At 40.2% G+C, this 18388-nt stretch overlaps 1 protein-coding gene across 1 annotated transcript in view; it reads left to right on the forward strand.

Annotated features, from left to right (window-relative positions):
- The first annotated feature begins 1588 nt into the window (after nucleotides 1-1588).
- DDX10 (DEAD-box helicase 10) overlaps nucleotides 1589-18388 on the forward strand; it is a 160882-nt gene continuing 144082 nt past the window's right edge. Inside the window, exons 1-9 of the mRNA XM_082278922.1 lie at nucleotides 1589-1805; nucleotides 6214-6274; nucleotides 6516-6646; nucleotides 8323-8481; nucleotides 8932-9052; nucleotides 10186-10375; nucleotides 12457-12583; nucleotides 13829-13991; nucleotides 15260-15344. Coding sequence (XP_082135048.1) covers nucleotides 1623-1805; nucleotides 6214-6274; nucleotides 6516-6646; nucleotides 8323-8481; nucleotides 8932-9052; nucleotides 10186-10375; nucleotides 12457-12583; nucleotides 13829-13991; nucleotides 15260-15344 — 1220 coding nt within the window. The 5' untranslated portion in view covers nucleotides 1589-1622. The remainder of the gene's footprint in view (nucleotides 1806-6213; nucleotides 6275-6515; nucleotides 6647-8322; nucleotides 8482-8931; nucleotides 9053-10185; nucleotides 10376-12456; nucleotides 12584-13828; nucleotides 13992-15259; nucleotides 15345-18388) is intronic.

Below are 18388 nucleotides of genomic sequence, written 5' to 3' on the forward strand. Positions count from 1 at the left end.
TGTCAGAGCTTAAATCCAGCACCTTAAACACGAGCCCCACTGTATGTCTTTCAACTGAGTTTTGATTTTTCCAAATCTGTCAGTTTTTCCCTGTAACGAATGAGCAAATAAAGCATTAACAGCCTTGCCACAAAACTCTTCCTCCTGATTCCAGCTTCAGAGTACTCCCTCCAGCTCTGGGGTCCTCAATACAAGTAAGACATGGACCTGTTGGAACGAGTCCAGAGGAAGCCATGAAGATGATCAGAGTGATAGAGCACCTCTCCTATGAAGACAGGTTTGAGAGAGCTGTTTAGCCTGAAGAAGAGAAGGCTCCAGGGAGACCTCGTAACAGTCTTCCAGTATCTCAAATGGACTTATGACACCAAGCTGAGTGGGGCGGCCGACACACCTCAGGGACGGGATGCCATCCAGAGGGACCTGGACAAGCTTGAGAACTGGGCCTGTGGGACTTTTATGAGGTTTAAGAAGACCAAGTTCAAGGTGCTCCACGTGGGTCTGGGCAACTCCCGGTAGCAATAGGGATACAGGCTGGAAACAGATGGAGAGCAGCCCTGCTGAGAAGGACTTGGTGCTGCTGGTGGATGAGAGGCTGGACATGACCCAGCCATGTGCCCTCACAGCCCAGAGAGCCAGAGGTGTCCTGGGCTGCATCCAAAGCAGCGTGGGCAGCAGGGCCAGGGAGGGGATTCTGCCCCTCTGCTCTGCTCTGGTGAGACCCCACCTGCAGTGCTGCATCCAGCTCTGGGGTCCCAGCACAGGGAGGACATGGAGCTGTTGGAGTGAGTCCAGAGGAGGGACACCAGGATGGTTAGAGGGACAGAGCACCTCTGAGTGAGGAAAGGCTGAGAGAATTAGGTTTGTTCACTCTGGAAGAGAGAAGGCTTTGGGATCACCTAATTGCAGCCTTCCAGTACCTGAAGAGGGCCTACAAGCTGGAAAGGGCCTTTTTGCAAAAGCATGTAGTGATAAAACAAGGGGCAGTAGATTCAAACTAAAAGGCAGTTTTAAATTAGACATTTAGAAGAAATTCTTCACTGTCAGGAGGGTGAAACACTGGAACAGGTTGCCCAGAGAAGCTGTGGATGCCCCATCCCTGAAGTGATCCCTATCCAAAGCCAGGTTGGATGGGGCTCTGAGCACCCTGGTGTAGTGAATGGTGCCCCTACCCACGATAGAGGGGCTGGAACTGGATAATCTTTAAGGTCCTTTCCAACCCAATCCATTCTACGATTCTGTGATTCCCCCACACCACCACATTGCTGAGGACAAAACTTACGCCAGCACTATGCACATATCCCTTTTCTATGACGGCTTTATTTTTTTTTTCCTTTCCGTTTTATAATCTCTATCACAGCGTATTTTCCTTGCTGCGGCGCGAGCTCATTTCTTCGCGAACTGCGATTTTCCTTCAACACTCGCACAACCCCAGCCCGCCGGCGAGGGCCGGGCCGGTGCCTCCCCTCGGCGCGGCCCGAGTGACGCGCTCCGAGTGACGCGCTCCGAGTGACGCGCTCCGAGTGACGCGCTCCGAGTGACGCGCTCCGAGTGACGCGCTCCGGCTGCGCCCGGCCCCGCCCCGCCCGGCCGTGCGCGACCCACGCGGGCGGCGGGGCAGCGGCATGGGCCGGCCCGGGGGCGGCGGGGCCACGGCGGCCATGGACCCCGTGCGCAGCTTCGAGCGGTGGAAGAAGAAATACACTAGGCGGACGAAGAGGCTGCGGCTGCAGCGCAAGGAGAGGAAGCGGCCCGAGTGGCAGGTGGAGCGGGAGAACATCGCTCGCCTGGTGCAGCGCTATCCCGAGGTACGGACGGGCTGTGCGGGGCGGGCGGGCACGGCGGTCTGCGAAAAAGCGGCTCCTCTCCTCGGGTGGTTAGAAGTGGGAGGAGGAGAGATGGCATCTGTGGGCCCTGGGCAGGCGTGGGGAGCCCCCCTGGTTGGCTGGGCTGTTGGTGGTGCCTGTAGGTAAGAGGTGTGTTGGGTGACACTGCTCTGTAGCAGGCAGAGAGCTTTTACCGTCACGAGGTAGGGATGATGCTCTGTTCTTTTTCCCCAGGCGGAGGAGGAGGGGCCAGTAGCCGCAGTTCCAGTGGTTTTGGTGGAGGTGACTGGACAGGCTGTGGAGCCGGGGGTAGTGGGACCTTCGGACGGGGGAGCTTGTGGTTAGGAGGGCAGCGAGGAGGAGGAGGCTGAAGCAGATGGTGGGAACGGTAGTGACCAGTGGCACTTGGCCCTTCTCCACCAGTGTGGATGTCTTCATGTTGGGGATGGAACACGTTTGTCTCCATAGAAGATGCAGGATGGGCAAACATCATACTATGAGAGTGTGTTGTTTAAGCTGAAGTCAAGAAATAGGTATTTGAATACCAGAACTGAAGTCAGTGGTGTTGGTGTTGTTACCCAGATTCCCTTGAATTCTTGTGGGACATAGTCGGCTTTGCAGTCGCGCTGATCAGTGGAAAGCACTGTAATTGTGAATAACGGGTCAGATGTGCTCTACCTGTGGTGCTGCTCTGCCTTCTGCCAACTTTTGCTGAGTTTGCAGGGCAGTTGTACTTGGTTATGCAGTGCTTGGCGCGGCTGGTAGCAATGACATTTTGGTGGTTGTAATTTGACTGAGCAGAAAGTAATGACAAGAGGTATAGGACACATCTGTTACCTTGAAGAAATCATGTTAGCTCCATTAGTTAGGATTCAGCAAGTTAGTATTCTTGAGCTTCATTGGATCATTTGCTTGACTGTTTGAAAGCAAATGACATGTTCCTCTACTCCTGGCCTTGGCTATGTGAATGTCTATGGATGTTTCTGTGTCACTGATGTGACTGCACATGCATCTCTTTCTGGGCATGGGTGATAATGTCACTGTGGAGCTTAGGGCAGCATAGGTAGGGATGGCATAGTGGAAGGTTGTGTGTATTTTTAGAGGTTGGAGTAAAGAGGCTAGTAGCATTCAGATATGTCCATCAGAATTAAGACAGGGTAAACATATGCTTGTATTAGGATAGTTCTGGGGACTCTTGGTCTCAGCTCTGTTGGAGTTTTGCTGTCCTTTTGCTCTGCTATTCTCCTGCCTGTGAGCATACAGTTGAATGCCCATGTAACTTTCTATCTTCAGTACTTCAGATATTCTTTTTTTGTTCCTGACAAGGTTTTCCACTTGGTCTCCAGTGTTTCTTCCATATTACCCTAGATCTGTGGGAGTGGGAATCGTGAAGAAGTGCCATGTGCTTGGATCTTCAGGGGTCTCCAGTGAGTTCTGCACCATGCAGATTCCTTAAGGACAAGGGAAGTAGAAAGCTCTTGGGTAAGCTCTTCTCTGTGAAGAGCGGTGACTGGGGTCTCTGGCACACAGGCTGTGTGTGGGTTAGATTTACATGTGCATGGAATAGTGGTAGAATGGCTGATGGATGCAGGATGATCCAGCTTGGCCTCCTGTCCATCATTTCGTGTGTGAGAATGACTGCAGTGGATAAACAAGATAAAAGGAATAGTAAAGAGACAACCAATATACTTCTTCACTGAATTTTTTTTTCCATTTGTTGACAGATGGCAAGTGTGTGGCAGCACAGATGGAAAATGTGAAATTTAGTTCCAATGTGTCCAAATCATGGGACCATTTTCTGTGTTATACGTTCATAGATGAGCTGTTTTCTGTTGATTCAGTGACTTTGTTGTCTGTCAGGCCATTGATGGACATGGTCTTTTCCATCTAGTTGTGCTCATGAAAAGCATTAACAGCCTAACTGACGTGCTGGGGAGCTGTTTGTGAAAAATCCTTTCTAGTCTGCTCTGTGTCAAATTAGTTGAGTTAGATCAGAATAGCACTTGAGGTATTTGAAATGAGCTGGCTGCTCTCATATAGAGTTGATTAGAGAGAGCTCACAGTTACAAGTTCCCAGCAGATGAGCAGAGGTAGTAACTTTGGACAGGGAAACAAACTAGGTGGAAGCTGGAGGTGTTTTCCACTGGTGCATGTAGATGTGGAATAGGTCTATCAGAAGACCTACCTCAGACATCAGTCCTTCTTATGCCTGCTGTTTGGACATGACTTAAAAATGTATCAGTACCTTCGGAATTTAAGGGTACTACAACATAACATTCCTCTGCTCTTGGAAGAGGATCCTTTGTAGGGCAGAGAAATAATATAGAAAGCTTTGTGACATGGCCTTTCCTAACATTCCTTGCTCTTTTAATACTGTTATCACTTTTTTTTTCTTGGACATCTTTAAAAGAGCTAGGCATATTCATGTAATGATTTTTAAATTGATTTAGAGAAGTTAATTGTGGAAGAGCAGAACAATATTTGTCTTCTTTTTTGATTAATACATCTGTTCTTACTGGGTCATGTAGAGTTAAAAAAGAAGTTGACTACTGAAATACTTTCATCATTTAGAACAATTTCAGATTGCTGCAATAGCCCATTTGATGTATCACAAACCTGTAAAAATCTATCCCTTAAGTTGCATATAATCAATTGCATGAATTCTTTTTTGATGTTAGTGAAACACTTTTCCCTCCTGTAGGCTTACTGTTTTCCTATGCAGACAGTCTCTTGGCTGAAATTAAACAGCAGCTGTATACATCATTGTGTTGTAAATATTTAGCATGCAAAATAATAAAGAGTGGGAATTGGCCCAATATTTCATGTGATACATAGTATCTTCAAAATTAGCAACTGAATTTGGAAATAGTTGTCAAAAATTCCAATATGTGAAAGTCAACAAAAGACCTTTTTTTTAATGGTGATTCTAGTAGGATTTTTTCCCTCCTCCAAAATAATGTTTGACAAAAGTTTATTTGCTCTGTTAGGACACAGTGAAAGCTTGAAATCTACCTTACAAGAGCTTTGCCTTGAAATGTGTCAAAACCAGGTTTTAATAAGGGTGTTACTACCTTTTACCTGTTTTAACCTTTTATTTATAGAGATTAAATTCATGTATTAAGTTACTTGTCTTGATTTTACCGGAGAGAACTAGGCTGAAAAGAGTAGTGTTGTGATTTAGATGCTTTAAACAGCTATGACCCCTCAGTTTTCTGTAATAGGCAGAGGCTGTAAAAAGTTTGGTACTTCAAGTAGCCACAAGGCTGATCTGACAGCTCAGTAGCTCTTCATCTGAGGCCTTCTCTGGAATTGTTAACTCAGGATGTCAGGAGGGTCTGAGGACTGTTTTGCTTGGTCCCTGATTTGGGAGATTTCTGTTCAGCAGTTTGTTAGAGATAAACACTACCTATTAGAAATGCATGAGTTGTGAGTTCCAAGTTTGACGTTTAGAAATCTCAGTTTATGCATCTTAGTCAGCATGGATTCAAAGCTGTATAGTCTACCTTCTTTTTCAGCTCAGGCTTTATAAATACAGTAGTCTCTATTCTTTTTTCCTGAGTTTTGTGGGTTTTTTTTGTCCTGCTACTATTAGTTATGAACTTTGCCAGTGAAAGCTGCTCACATCTGCTAGAACAGCCTTGAAAATACTACATTTTTTCCAGGAGCTCTACTTGACACCTCATCTTTGTAAATAATTGAACAAGCTCATGGGCTCAAACACATGCTATTGGGGACTGTGTGTGTGTGTGTGTGTGTAATTAACAGCTCTCAAATATGGGTGCATGCAGAGAACTAAATTAGTAGGTGTCAGGACAAAGAACTATTTTTTTAGGTTTTGGTTTTTTGGTTTTTTTTTACTGTGTAGGACAGCTCTAAAAAATTAAATACACCGAGTGCTAGAGGTTGGTGAATCTGGTGAGTTTCAGGACATAGGGGAGCTCTTCTTTTCCCAGTCAGGTGGATGTAATATTTCTGCAGCTCTGGGTGCCCAAATACACTCTTCAACAAGGATGGGCATATATTCCCAGTAGATCCCTGCTTGGGGTCTGAAAACACAGATCTGAGAAGGACATTTGGACTCTAGTAAGGTGGAGACCAGGGGCCTTCTGAGGTCCTCTTCAGTCTAAATTGTTCTATGATTTCATGATGGTCTGAGCTGTAAATTGTGCTATTAGCCTGCATTATTCAAGTATATCATTACTTACTGAGTAGTTTATGGTAGATCAGTGGTTTAGCTTAGGTCAAACTGGTATAGGTTGCCTGACTAGCTAACTTGAATCAGGGCATACTGAACTACTACATATTTATGTTAACACCAACTTGTAGAATGCTGTTCAATTCCTCTCTTATGGTTAGATTGTAAGCATTGATTAAAATTATTTTGTTTCAGATAAATGCAAGTGAAATCCAAAGATTTTCAGATTTTCCGTTGTCAAAGAAAACCCTTAAAGGTAAGTATGGAAGTTTTCTTTGGGAAATAATATAAGTAAAAGGGAATGCATTGCTTATCTGCATCTGAACATTTTTCTTTAAACCAAGTTTTAGGTAAGTATTGCCATGTACAGCATTTTCTAAACAGAGCAGTGCAGTCCTACAGGCCAGACAAAATGAAATAAAGTTTTTTTCTTTCTTTTTTTTTGTTCCTTTTGCCCTCCCACACCCTCTCTTCTCTTCCCACCCTGCAAATACTAGGATTGCAAGAAGCTCAGTATCGTGTGGTAACAGAGATACAGAGGCAAACCATTGGTTTGGCTTTACAAGGTAAAGATGTACTTGGAGCTGCAAAGACTGGTTCAGGCAAAACCTTGGCCTTTATTGTTCCAGTAAGTAATTTACATCCTTCTGTTTGTACTCAAACCAAGTTATCTGTGAAGTATTGATGTCAGCTTAGGTTAGTAGATCCTGAGAAAAAAGTTACAATTCAGCTGTTCTGAGTGTTTCAGGAAAGCCAAGATACTTAGGAATTGAATAAAGCTGCTTGAGCTTCTGAAAGAAGTGTATTTTTTGTGCTAGGAATATGCCAAGACTTAAAAGTTTCGTTTTGATCCTTACATTAGTAGACGTTGTGTGATTTAGGAAGTGCTTTGTTTTTCTCTCAAGAGTGTTTTCCTGGTGCAACTCTCGTTGTCCAATTTTTTTGGCATTTGAAAGCTAGGTGTATGAAACAGATTGGTGGATTTCCTTCAGTTCCTTATATTTTCTTAGATGAGTGGCTTTCACTCCCTTAAAATGTTACAGTTTGGGCCTTATATAGCAAAGTTAACCTTAGTGATTGTGGACTTCCATTTCCTTGTCTTTTGTGAACTTCTTAGAAATCACTTGCAGGTGCAAGCAGAAAAGTGGGATGAAAAACCCTGTCATGGATGTACATGTCTGACAGTTTTACTCAAAGTGTCATGATCTGCATTTCATTTCTTCAGTTTAAAAGTATGATTGAGATGTGCATAAAAGTGGATGCAAACCCCATCATGTTGTGATTAGATGAAGGGGAATTTTTTTTAGTGGAGTTACTCTGTTTTAAACATTACTTGCATTTTTGTAAGCATAAAATTCTTTGGAGCCTATTTTGTCAGTAACTACTGTCAGGGAACAGTAGTCGGTGCTTTGAATACCCTCTCTAGTAAAGAAGACTTAGGCTTTATGCTGCTTTTTTAAAAAAAAAATCTTATTAGTAGAGAATAAAAAAATGTAGGTGGCTTCAAAAGTCTTGTGAATTTGGGAAACAAGTGAGATTACTCCATTAGTTAATCTAAGAGTAGAAGTACTTTGTTATACAAACCTTATTTTAAAGCAGTTTTAGAGAAGAGGGCTGCGAGAGGAGCTGAAGAGATGAAGAGTGGAAAAAAATTAATTGTGCAAGTATGCTTACCAGCTCTCAGTATTCCAGAAGGCTTCAGATATTCATACCTGTAAAGTCCTTGTGTTAGGATTAGCTGACTAATACGGTGTTTCTGCAGTATGAATTCATAAAAGGACGAATAATCCTGGTGTGAGCTGTATGGCAATTTTAGTTGGAATGCTCTGTATGTAATGTGTGGATAGTACCACTTCAAGTCTATAAGCTAGAATTAAAACTTCAGTAATTAATGTTCTTCCAGGTGCTCGTTCTGTTCCTGGTTCCCACAAAACCTTAGGAGCAGAGAAATTTCTCATATTTTTCAACACTGATTTCTACTGTCATATAAATGGCTTAATTTCCAGAATTTAACAGAATAGGATTAATTGTGCAGTAAAGTGTTTATGAGTTTCAACCTATTACTTTCTGTCATAGGTTGGTACTGGAGAATTTTGCTACAGCAAGTATCATTACCATTAGTTAGAATTTATAAATCATCAAACTATGTAGAGTGTGTACTGATGTTTCTTCACGTCATTCTTTTAATTAATGTGGCTTTGTCTTGGTTTTTTTTTTTTTACGACACTTTTTGTTGGCCAATTTGTTGTTGCACGTTTTTCTTCTGAGATTTTTGTGATGATAACACATTGTAATTGCTTTCAGGCTTTGGAACTCCTCTATCGCCAGCAGTGGACTTCAGCTGATGGCCTGGGGGTTTTGATAATATCGCCTACGCGGGAGCTGGCGTATCAAACCTTCAAGGTTCTGCGGAAAGTGGGGAAGAACCATGAGTTCTCAGCTGGCCTTATCATTGGAGGAAAGGTGTGTGTCCTCTCTTGGAGTTTGCTGTATGGAGGCATAGTTGAGTGCTGTATTAAGTGCTAGTTTAGGAAGGAAACCCTGGGCTCAAAAAGTCAAGGAGGAGAGTCTTGATTGGAAACCTATCAGTGACCCACTCATTTTCTTTTGTGTATTCTGTGTCTTTTAAAGCTTTTGCATATTTAAAATCTTCTCAGTGTCCATGACTGGATGGACCTTCCTGCCACGTCTCCCAGGACTATCCTGTCAATTTAGATTATTCTGAAATACTTTTTCCTCAAGCCACAGGTGTGAGCATGCTGAAGAAATGGTGCCGTATCTGTGGGAAGAGGAAAGGCTGCTCCTTGACTATTCTTTCTAAAAGCTATTAAACAGTTAAACTGACCTGACCATCTCTGGTACTGGACTTCTAGTCTGAACAACTAGAGCCATGCTGGTTTAACTCCTTTTCAGGATCTGAAAGAAGAGTCTGAAAGAATCCACCACATAAATATGCTGATTTGCACTCCAGGACGGCTTTTACAACACATGGATGAAACTTCATATTTCTATGCATCTGATCTGCAAATGTTGAGTAAGTTCTTTAAGTACTTGAAAGTAGTCAGGAATATATTGTAGCAGCTCATAATTGTGTGCAGCACTTCCTTGCATAAAAAGTTTATTCTTGTCATGGTATGTAGATGAAATGGCATTTGAGCTCATACATATTCAAATTAAATTAGGGAACAGCAAAACCTCTTTCTTGTGTGTACTTTCTCTGAAGCAGTTGCTGAGCATGCCTTCCTTAAGATGATAAGAACAAGCAGGGGCTTTAGTAAGGAACCCAAACCCCAATGTAGTGTCCTGCATAATCCTTTATATTTGTCTTTACTAATGCTAAACTTCCCTTTCTGGTTATGGCTCTTGTGTCTTTCCTGACATGATAATTAACTAGCTATATAGAATATCCACTGCAGCATGTGTATTTTGGACCAGTTCTAGAAAACATTTTTATTCGTGTTTTAAGATAGATTTCTGCTCCTTTTATTCTTTTGTTTGCATTTTTAACATTGTTTGTTTTCATCCTTCCATCCTGAACAAAAATTTTCAGTGTAATGAAAAGGTTTGCCTTCTACTAAGAACTGCATAATCTTTAGCATAGCTTGAGGAACTTAGAAGCAATTAAGAAGCTAATGAAGCTGATAAAATGTGAAATTATGCTTGGTACACTTAGTACAATTCATGGCAGTTAGACAAGAATTACATTAAATGTAGGCTCTTTTAAAGCTTTGTCTCTGTGCTACTTGGTTTATACCCTGTATTTCAATGGTAAATTCAGCTTAGGTACAGGAGAGTGTTTTGCTCTGTCACCAGTACAACAACACTGTTTTACATTCTGTGCTTTTATTTCAGTAATAGGACAGGGAGTCTGTTTGCAAATTGCCAAATTGTTTACTTGAGATGCTGATCTTTTTGCTTCAGCATGTGAAATTGACGGCTGTAGTGCATAGATTATGGGAAATGCTATGATTTCTGTTGCAGGTTTTTTTTAAAAGCATGTTTTATGAAGTACAGGAATATCTAAAGAGAATCCTGTCATGTACAGTAATTAATTTACTCTCTGCATTCTAAGTACGGATGGAATTTTGTGCTATATGGATTTAATGTAGGTTTTTTTTAATAACTAAATCTAAAACCATATTTTCTCAAATTTATCCTTCAATCCAGTTCTTGATGAAGCTGACAGAATTCTAGACATGGGGTTTGCTGATACAATGAATGCAATCATAGAAAACCTGCCTAAGAAACGCCAGACTCTGCTTTTTTCTGCAACACAAACAAAATCCGTGAAGGATCTTGCACGGCTGAGTCTGAAAGATCCCGAATATGTTTGGGTTCATGAGAAAGCCAAATTCAGGTATGTTGGGATTTTTTTTTTTCTGGGGAGGGTTAGATAGTGATCCTACTTAACTGCTTCCTGACAATTCCCTGAATCAGAGGTTGTGTTGTGCATCCATCACTGGATCAGTGTCTGATCCTGCTTGTGTGCCTTCCTGAAAGCACGGAATTTCCAAATAAGAGGGGACTAGTTCTGACTGAGTTACAGGGAGATTACAGGGATGCTGAACCTGTGCTTGTCTTGTCTCCTCAGGCAGCTTCTCAGACTGAATTTTTTTTTCCTCAGGAGGAAGCGTCAGAGTGGATTATAGCCAGAGTCCTGGGTCTAGGAGCACTCAGTTCTGAATTACTCCTTTTTTTGTTGTTTGGCTTCCTTGCCTCCTGCATGTGTGTACTTACTGTATGAAACCACCACATGTGTGTGCAAATATAGTCTGTCTGTGTGCCATTTATAAATCTGGCTTTCCAAGGACATGCTTTCCTATTGGGAAAGTGCAGAATGATAGTCTTGTTTGTGTGTTCTGTATTAGGAGCCCGAAGAAAAGCAGGTGGTGTTAGTCCATGTGCAGTAACTCCTGTGGCTTCCTGATGTGCTGCATTTTCAGTGCATGTTTAGGGCTCTGGCTCTGTGTACACAAAATAAATTTGGCCTGCCCTACAGTTTGGAGCAGGATGGGAGGCCATTGCTTGAAGGGAAGTATGTGGTGTGCCATGCTCAAAAAATTTAATATATCACCAAATGAGTGTTGCTTTTTGGCACATTATTTTCTTTTGAAATCCAAATGAAGAATGTTAATTTTGCATTTCTGTGGGCTCAATCATCTGAGTGTCAAATTACTGACGAACATGGATGTTTCTTTTTCTGCTCTTCTATGAAACATGCATATATTTCCATATGTAAGATGCAGGAGAAAGGTGAAGCATGGAGATGAAAATGGCTTTCCCGGGAGCAAACAAGAAATCACCAGGCAAATGCATGGCAGAACCACATTGAATCTTGGGGAAGTTTTTGCTGTTTGATTTGATTATCTCTGTATTGTACTGCAAACACCTTTTTTTAATCAGCAGTACTATCAAAGGCATCTTAAATAAACATGATTGCCAGAAAAAAATGTGTGGTTAATATCCTCTTAGCAGGAGAGAATGTACAAGCCTTGTACACAGTCTTAATTTTGGGGACTATCTATTTCACTGATCTCCTATGTTCAGTGAAGTCTATTTTAAAGTACATCTAATTTTTTTAAATATTTGGGAGAGTGCAATTAGATAAAAAAACAATAAAGAAAAGGAAAGTATTAATTTGTTTCAGAATTTACTGCCTTAGGTTATTGCCTTATAAAAGCAATTTCCTCTGAAAGATTTAGAAAGCAAAAAGTACTGTGGCGTAATTCAAATTAAATAACAGAATGAAAACTGGAAAAGTCTCTTGTAGTTTCATCCTCCCAAGTGGCCACCTTTAGAAAGGTAATTTTGAATACCTGTGTTCTGTTCAGGGTGAAGCAGAGGGACTATAAGAGATGAGCATTTAGACGTGTTTCAAGGGCAGATATCCCAAAGAAGTTTTTTGTTGTTTTATTTCTGTTTTTAAGAACAGAAATGTGAGTTCAGATGACAATTCAGAGCTTTAGAAAGTTACTTTGCATGTCAGTATAATCAGTAGAAGTACATCAATGCTCCTTTTTTGTACGTGATTAGACTCTGCTTTGACATTGCCTTAAGCACAAATGATGCTTTAATGGGACTGATAGACAAAGTTGCATTTTAAGTCAAGGCAGTTTGAATGTCGCTGCTTAGACGTGGAAGGAGTTTGCCTTGCTGGTAGTAAATTAATTTAGAAGTAATGTCAAAAGACATCTGTCCCTCCCCACTGGCTTTTAGTAAGGGAATTGATGTAGTTTTCAAGTAAAGCTGCTAAGATTTGTTCCTCAAGTGGGAGAGCTTTCCAGCCTGACTCCTTTTCTTTTCTCCTTTTACTGAATATGTATAAGATGCTCTTGGCTTAAAAGAAAGGTGAGACATTTCTGTGATTTATCTAAATATAATTATTTTGTGTGATTTTGTTTTTTGTTTTTTTTTTTTTTTTTTTCTTTTCTTCTTTAGTACCCCAGCAACTTTGGATCAGAACTATGTTGTCTGTGAGCTCCAGCAAAAAGTAAACATGTTATACTCTTTCCTGAGAACTCATTTGAAAAAGAAGAGCATTGTGTTTTTTGCAAGCTGTAAAGAGGTATGGTTTTTTTCTCCCTCCTTCTCCCCACCATTTTAAAACTAATAAAATGAAGATGTTAATGTAGATGTCAATGCACCAGAGAGGTGAGATTATGGACTTAATTTGCAAGAGGAAATTGGAGGAACAAAACATCACCTACTGCTGCATGTCATGCAAGCTGGCTTCTGGGCAGTTTAGTGACCCAGGCTCAATGCAGGAGACCTGAGTATTCTCAGCCATTTTTGTGGTCTGCTGTTAAAAATGAATGCTAAAGTTAATGTCAGTAAGGCCCAACTATTTCAGTTCTGTCTTGTGACATGTTTCACAGTTAGCTTACAAAGTATTTCAGTAGTTGTTCTTGCTTTCCTTACAAGCTTTTAAATCTGCTTGTTTGAGAAAGTGTGATTGTGAAATAGTACATGCAAAGGTTTTTCTTACATAGCAAGTAATCCTTCAAATACCTACTTGTGTAAGTGTCCTGGGACTATTCTCTTGAAGTTATTTGCACGTGTTTGTTTGGCACAGGTATTTGTACCTATAACTACTCATGTATGAACTATTTTACAATGCAGGTATTGGTTGCTAGTATAATACAATGCTAGTATTTTACAATAATAGACCATTTTATGATGTTCCAGTAACTATTCCTTGCTATTCTTTCACCTGTGCAAGAGGTTGCAGTATTTTTGTTGTTCTGCATTTGACTGGTGAGTACACTGAAGTGGTTGGCTTAGTTGTACAGAAATTCTCCGGGCTGCAGCTGTTCTTGCAGTATACACAGTTTATGTGACTGCTTTCTTAAAAAGATACTAGGTAGCTGCCTGCTACAAAGTAATGCTGCATCATGGGTACTGTAGGTAAGAGTAAACAGGCTGATTTTGTAGGAGAAACTGTTGAAACTTGAAATAGTAAAGAGACTGTAGACTGATTTGAGTTGCAAGTATAAAACACAACACCCTTCCAGTAGTGTCTAAAAGCAGTGCTTCTGATGGACTTTGATACTTTGGTCCCTTGCATACAGCCTAAATACTCATGTCCCAAGTGGTTCTTGCTGTTACCTACTCTGGTTTCCTTTAGGAAATGCCATCAAAAGGCATGCCAATCTTTTGGCACAGTTGGTCTCAAAATAACATCTTTTTTCTCTGATGTGAAGAAAAATTTATTTAATTTGATGTATTATGTCAGTTGTTATATACACTGTATATGATCTTAACGACTTTAACATTGCATGGTAATTCTTTTCCCCCCTGGTTTGTTGGGTAGGTCCAATATCTATTCAGAGTGTTCTGTAAGCTTCAGCCTGGTCTTCCTGTCCTGGCACTCCATGGCAAGCAGCAGCAGATGAAGAGAATGGAAGTCTACACTTGTTTTGTTCGGAAAAAGGCAGCCGTGCTTTTCGCTACAGATATTGCAGCTCGTGGCCTGGGTAGGTACCCACAGAAGCAGCAGCTAAACCTGTTGAGGCTTTGTCAGACTTTATACTCTGTAGACCAACCCAGTTTGTGAAAAATGAAGCTGTAGTTTGCTTAGGAGCTCATTAGGGTATCACAAAAGAGATGCTTCTTAGAGTTCTGCTGTTTCTTTACTGAAGAGGCCCACTTCATCTGAGCTTTTCTTCTTACCCCAGAAAAACAGGTGGTATGGAAATAGTGATGCACTTGTTTACTGCATGCTGTAAGGCAAGATTCCAGCAGTTTTAAATATTTATGTTGTGCCTGTATCCTGTGGGTTATTCCAAAGGATATGAAAATTATTAACCTACTGGTATGTGGAAATGGAAACCTGAAATTGTGATGTCTGATGTTTGAGTGGCATTGTAGGACTCTGTTGATAAGGAGACAGAAAAATAAATGAGGGTAAAAAGACTTTTTTTTCTTTTAGTTCTTAGAGGCATTTAAGTACAACACAAGACTTTGCAGGAGTCCAGTCATTCTTTGAGATAGCAAACTCCATTGTCCAAAATGTGAGGTTTTGTCACTATGTTATGAAAAGAAAGAAGGTGCTCTAGAAACTGAAGTCAGGAATGAAAACTTCCTCATACCTTCCATACTGCTGTAATCTCACCAGTGACTGTCTAATTTGTGTTGGGTTGGTTTAGAGTGTCAGTGTACTTGTGGAATACAGTATAGCTGCAGACTTGGTTAGGAAGTAACACTTTAGTGCGAAGCCTGCCGCTGCTGCGCAAAGCACAGCACTTCAGAAATGCTTGTTATTAATACCATTCACAGTGAAGGTTGACTTTTGTCAGGCTTGGTCACCCCCTCCCATCTTTGAGAGGGACTGTGATATTTCTGTATGTGACAGCTGAGGTAGTACAGTCTCACCACAGCTAACTTCAGACCCCAGTGGTGTAGGATGTTAACAGTGTGGGTGAAAAGTGGGTCAGATACTGTTACATAATTGTTAACCAAAGTGGTGTTTTGTCATCTCTGTGACACAAAGCATGTCTGTTCTTGTCAAGTGTGAAATTATGTTCCATTCATTGCACTGTCACGATTTAGGAAATAACACACAATTAATTTAACTTTCTTTGATGAAGAGAATGATTGTTTATGTATGCGAATACATTATTTCAGAGCTTGCACCTAATGTCTGTGAATAGGTCCAAGTGATGGTTCTTGAAGGAATTAATGCTCTTGAATAGGATGATTTTGAGTCCAGTGAACTTACTTGATATGTTCTTTCTTTACACAGATTTTCCAGCAGTGAATTGGGTCATTCAGTTTGATTGTCCAGAAGATGCAAACACGTACATCCACAGAGTGGGAAGAACAGCCAGGTTTGTTTTCACTCTTCCTTAGTATTTTAATGGTTAAAACTAGATCACCGTAGGGACAGATCATCAGTTAAAGACTCACTTGAAAAAAATTAAGATATAAATTAGAAAGAAAAAGGCTGTTATCACTAAAAGACCCTTTTGATTAGTTAAGAGTAATGATTTAACTTAATAATTTCTTAGTGAGCTTCAGAGACTTGTTACAGCAGACAAGAACATCCCTGATTGTTCCATCTGATCAGGGAAGATTAATAGTGAGGAAATAGAAAATCCTTTTCACTTGGCAGGATTGCCTCAAAGGCTGAATTGAGCATGTTTGTGGGTGGAAAAGCTTGTTTTTCCACTGACATTTATAGATAAATAAGGTTTTAGACTGTGGATCCAATTCTTTGTGTCATTGAAGACTCTTCAAAAGAATGGAAATATTTCTTCCTTATTTTCACTTGGGAGGAAGGAATCAAATGTTAATTACAGGTTAAATTTTTAATTTTCTAAGTCATCTGTGGAATTACATTCTTAAGCATTGCTTTAGTTAAAAAATATTTGTGGCTAAGCCTCTGTGATGGAAGGGTGTTACCCAGATAGACTGTTGAAAACCAGGTCCTTCATCTCTGAAGTAGATTTTTAAGTGGAACAGAAGCTGTTACTGCATGTAATTCAGTAGATCAAAAACCTCGTGCAGTTATCTGAAGGATGAAATGCAAGAAGTGACATTGTATCTTGTCTCTAATTTAACTTGTTTGTAGTAGAGCTTGCAATATAGTCAGTTATCAAACCTAATGACAGAGCAGTTGCTTAGACCAGGATTTCAACACCATAGAAATTTGAGATCTGTTTCTGGATCAGAAGGCTGTAAATTTTGGTGACTGTACAACGAGAGTGCACTTCCAGCACTCTTTTCAAAATATCTTCTGTAGTAGAGGAATGATAAATTTTTAAATGACTTTGAAAAAGACCTGTCAATGAACAAAGTCAGTGAATGTTATATATAATTAGATAAAACACGTAGCTATTTTGCTAATTTAAAATTTAGATGTAATCTTATGCATACTACTTGAGAGAAAAGTATACAGACTTGGTTAGAATTCTGTAATATTTTCTTTTTTCGTCTGTCTTTTTTTTTTTAGTCCTGTGTGGCTTCCACAGAAGGCTTGTAATTTTGTCTTTATGGCATACTGTCATCATGGAAGGAAAACAATGTATTTGGCATTGTTTAATTGGCAGTGTTTAGGATACTGGTTGAGCTCTTTCTGAACTGTGTCACTGAGTTAAAGCACCTCCCTGGAGTTGTAATCCTCAGGCCTTTCCCCAATTCTCATTAGGAGCTGAGAAGAGCAATTGTAAGTAGGTTTTGCATGGGGAAACAGCCCTAGAGAGCTACAAAGACAACCAACTCCCCTTTGTCATAATGCTTTTATTCGAATATGACTCTGAGAGAGCTTTAGCCTGACAACCTTAAGGGTCTGTCTTCAGTGGCCTCTTAAATACAGCCTTCTGTGATTGCTCAAGGGACATATTTGGACAGAAAATTGGGGCAGAGTGTCTGTCTCAGGGGCTGTGGGCTGTGCTGGATGCCTTACTGGGATGTAGTTTACATTTCCTTCTGTGTGAATTTTTCAGTAGGGAGGCCTTATGGAAATTAAGAGCAAGTTGTGTGAGCTGGAGGGTGTTGACCGACAGTGAAAGCAAGTTCCTTCTGTAGGAAAAGCTTCATGGGTATTTTCTGTTTCCTAATCTGATGCAAAGATCAGCAGGTTCTACCTATACTGGGCATTAATTTTGAAGAAACATACAGGCTCTCTCCATCCTTAAGGTAAAGCAGTCCTGGAAGGAAATTTTTTTAGGAAACTTAATAGCATGAAATAAATCTTTGAAAATAAAACAAGGGAGATGTCTAATAATTTAAAGTAAATATTGTGCAATAAGTAAATATACTAATGCAGTTTTTCATGTGGGTAATTGAGAATGTACTTCTCATTGAAATCTGAGTGTTGAATAGGAAGCTTCACTTGTTTTCAATAGCTACCGTTCGTATGAGAAGCTTGTGTTTCTTCTGGAAACTTGATAAAAATGAACTGAACTGCAATTTAGTAGTCCTCATTAATGAGGTTAAGAGATAATTACAAATTTCCATGGGTTTTGAGAATATAATTGCATAGAATGAAAGCTAAATTACATATCTCAGCTAATTAAGAGGCTGTGTTAAACTGTAATTAAAACTGGGATGCCAAGTACTGTTTACTTTTGAAGTCAAATTATTTTGTGATAGAAAAGTAAATATGAAAGGAGAGAAATTATGTTGGGGATGGGGCTGGAAAACCTTTGACAGTCATGGATGTGTTCCCACATCTGTCTTACAATTTCGTGAAGCTTGATCTAAGGTGAGCGGTAACAGTTTATTTTTAAGTGGGTAAGGCCACTGTGTTCCCTAAGAAACATTTCCCTAGTATTTTACCCTGCTGAAGAACATAAATTGCAGCTCTTGCATTTTTGATTTATGGTAAAGTAAGATCAAGAAAATCTGGGTGTTGTCCAGTAATGCTTTTACTTCATAGTAGAATTGACATGTATTGAGTGGGGTTTTTTTTAATAAACTTGAAAGGTATGCTACAACTGGAGTGATTAGAAGCTGTTTCCAGTTGCATTCAAAGTCTTAACTAGTTCAGTGACAGAATTTCTAAAATACTGACAAATGCCATGGGCAGTCTAGTAAATACTTTCGGTGTTATTTTTTCCACACAATTTCTTAGAGAAGTTAGTGGTTTAAAACACTAGATTACAGTGTTTTCTGTGGGCTTTAGTTTCTGAAACCTAAATAAAAACTGCTTGTAGCAATTGCCTGCAAAAATAATTTCTTCCAGCTTTTAATTTCTATTTATGCCTTCTGTTCTGTAACCTATGAAGCCTACAGTTGAAAGTATTCTTTGATGAATTTTGTGAAACAAGTTACAGTGCCACTAGGGGACAGCAGAAGATAATAATAATTTTTTAAGCCCCTTGATGTTCACTTTTTTCCCCAACTGTTTTTCCAAACATAATGTCTAAGT

The sequence above is a fragment of the Coloeus monedula genome (assembly GCF_965178545.1).
Source record: "Coloeus monedula genome assembly, chromosome: 3".
Lineage (NCBI taxonomy): Eukaryota > Metazoa > Chordata > Aves > Passeriformes > Corvidae > Coloeus > Coloeus monedula.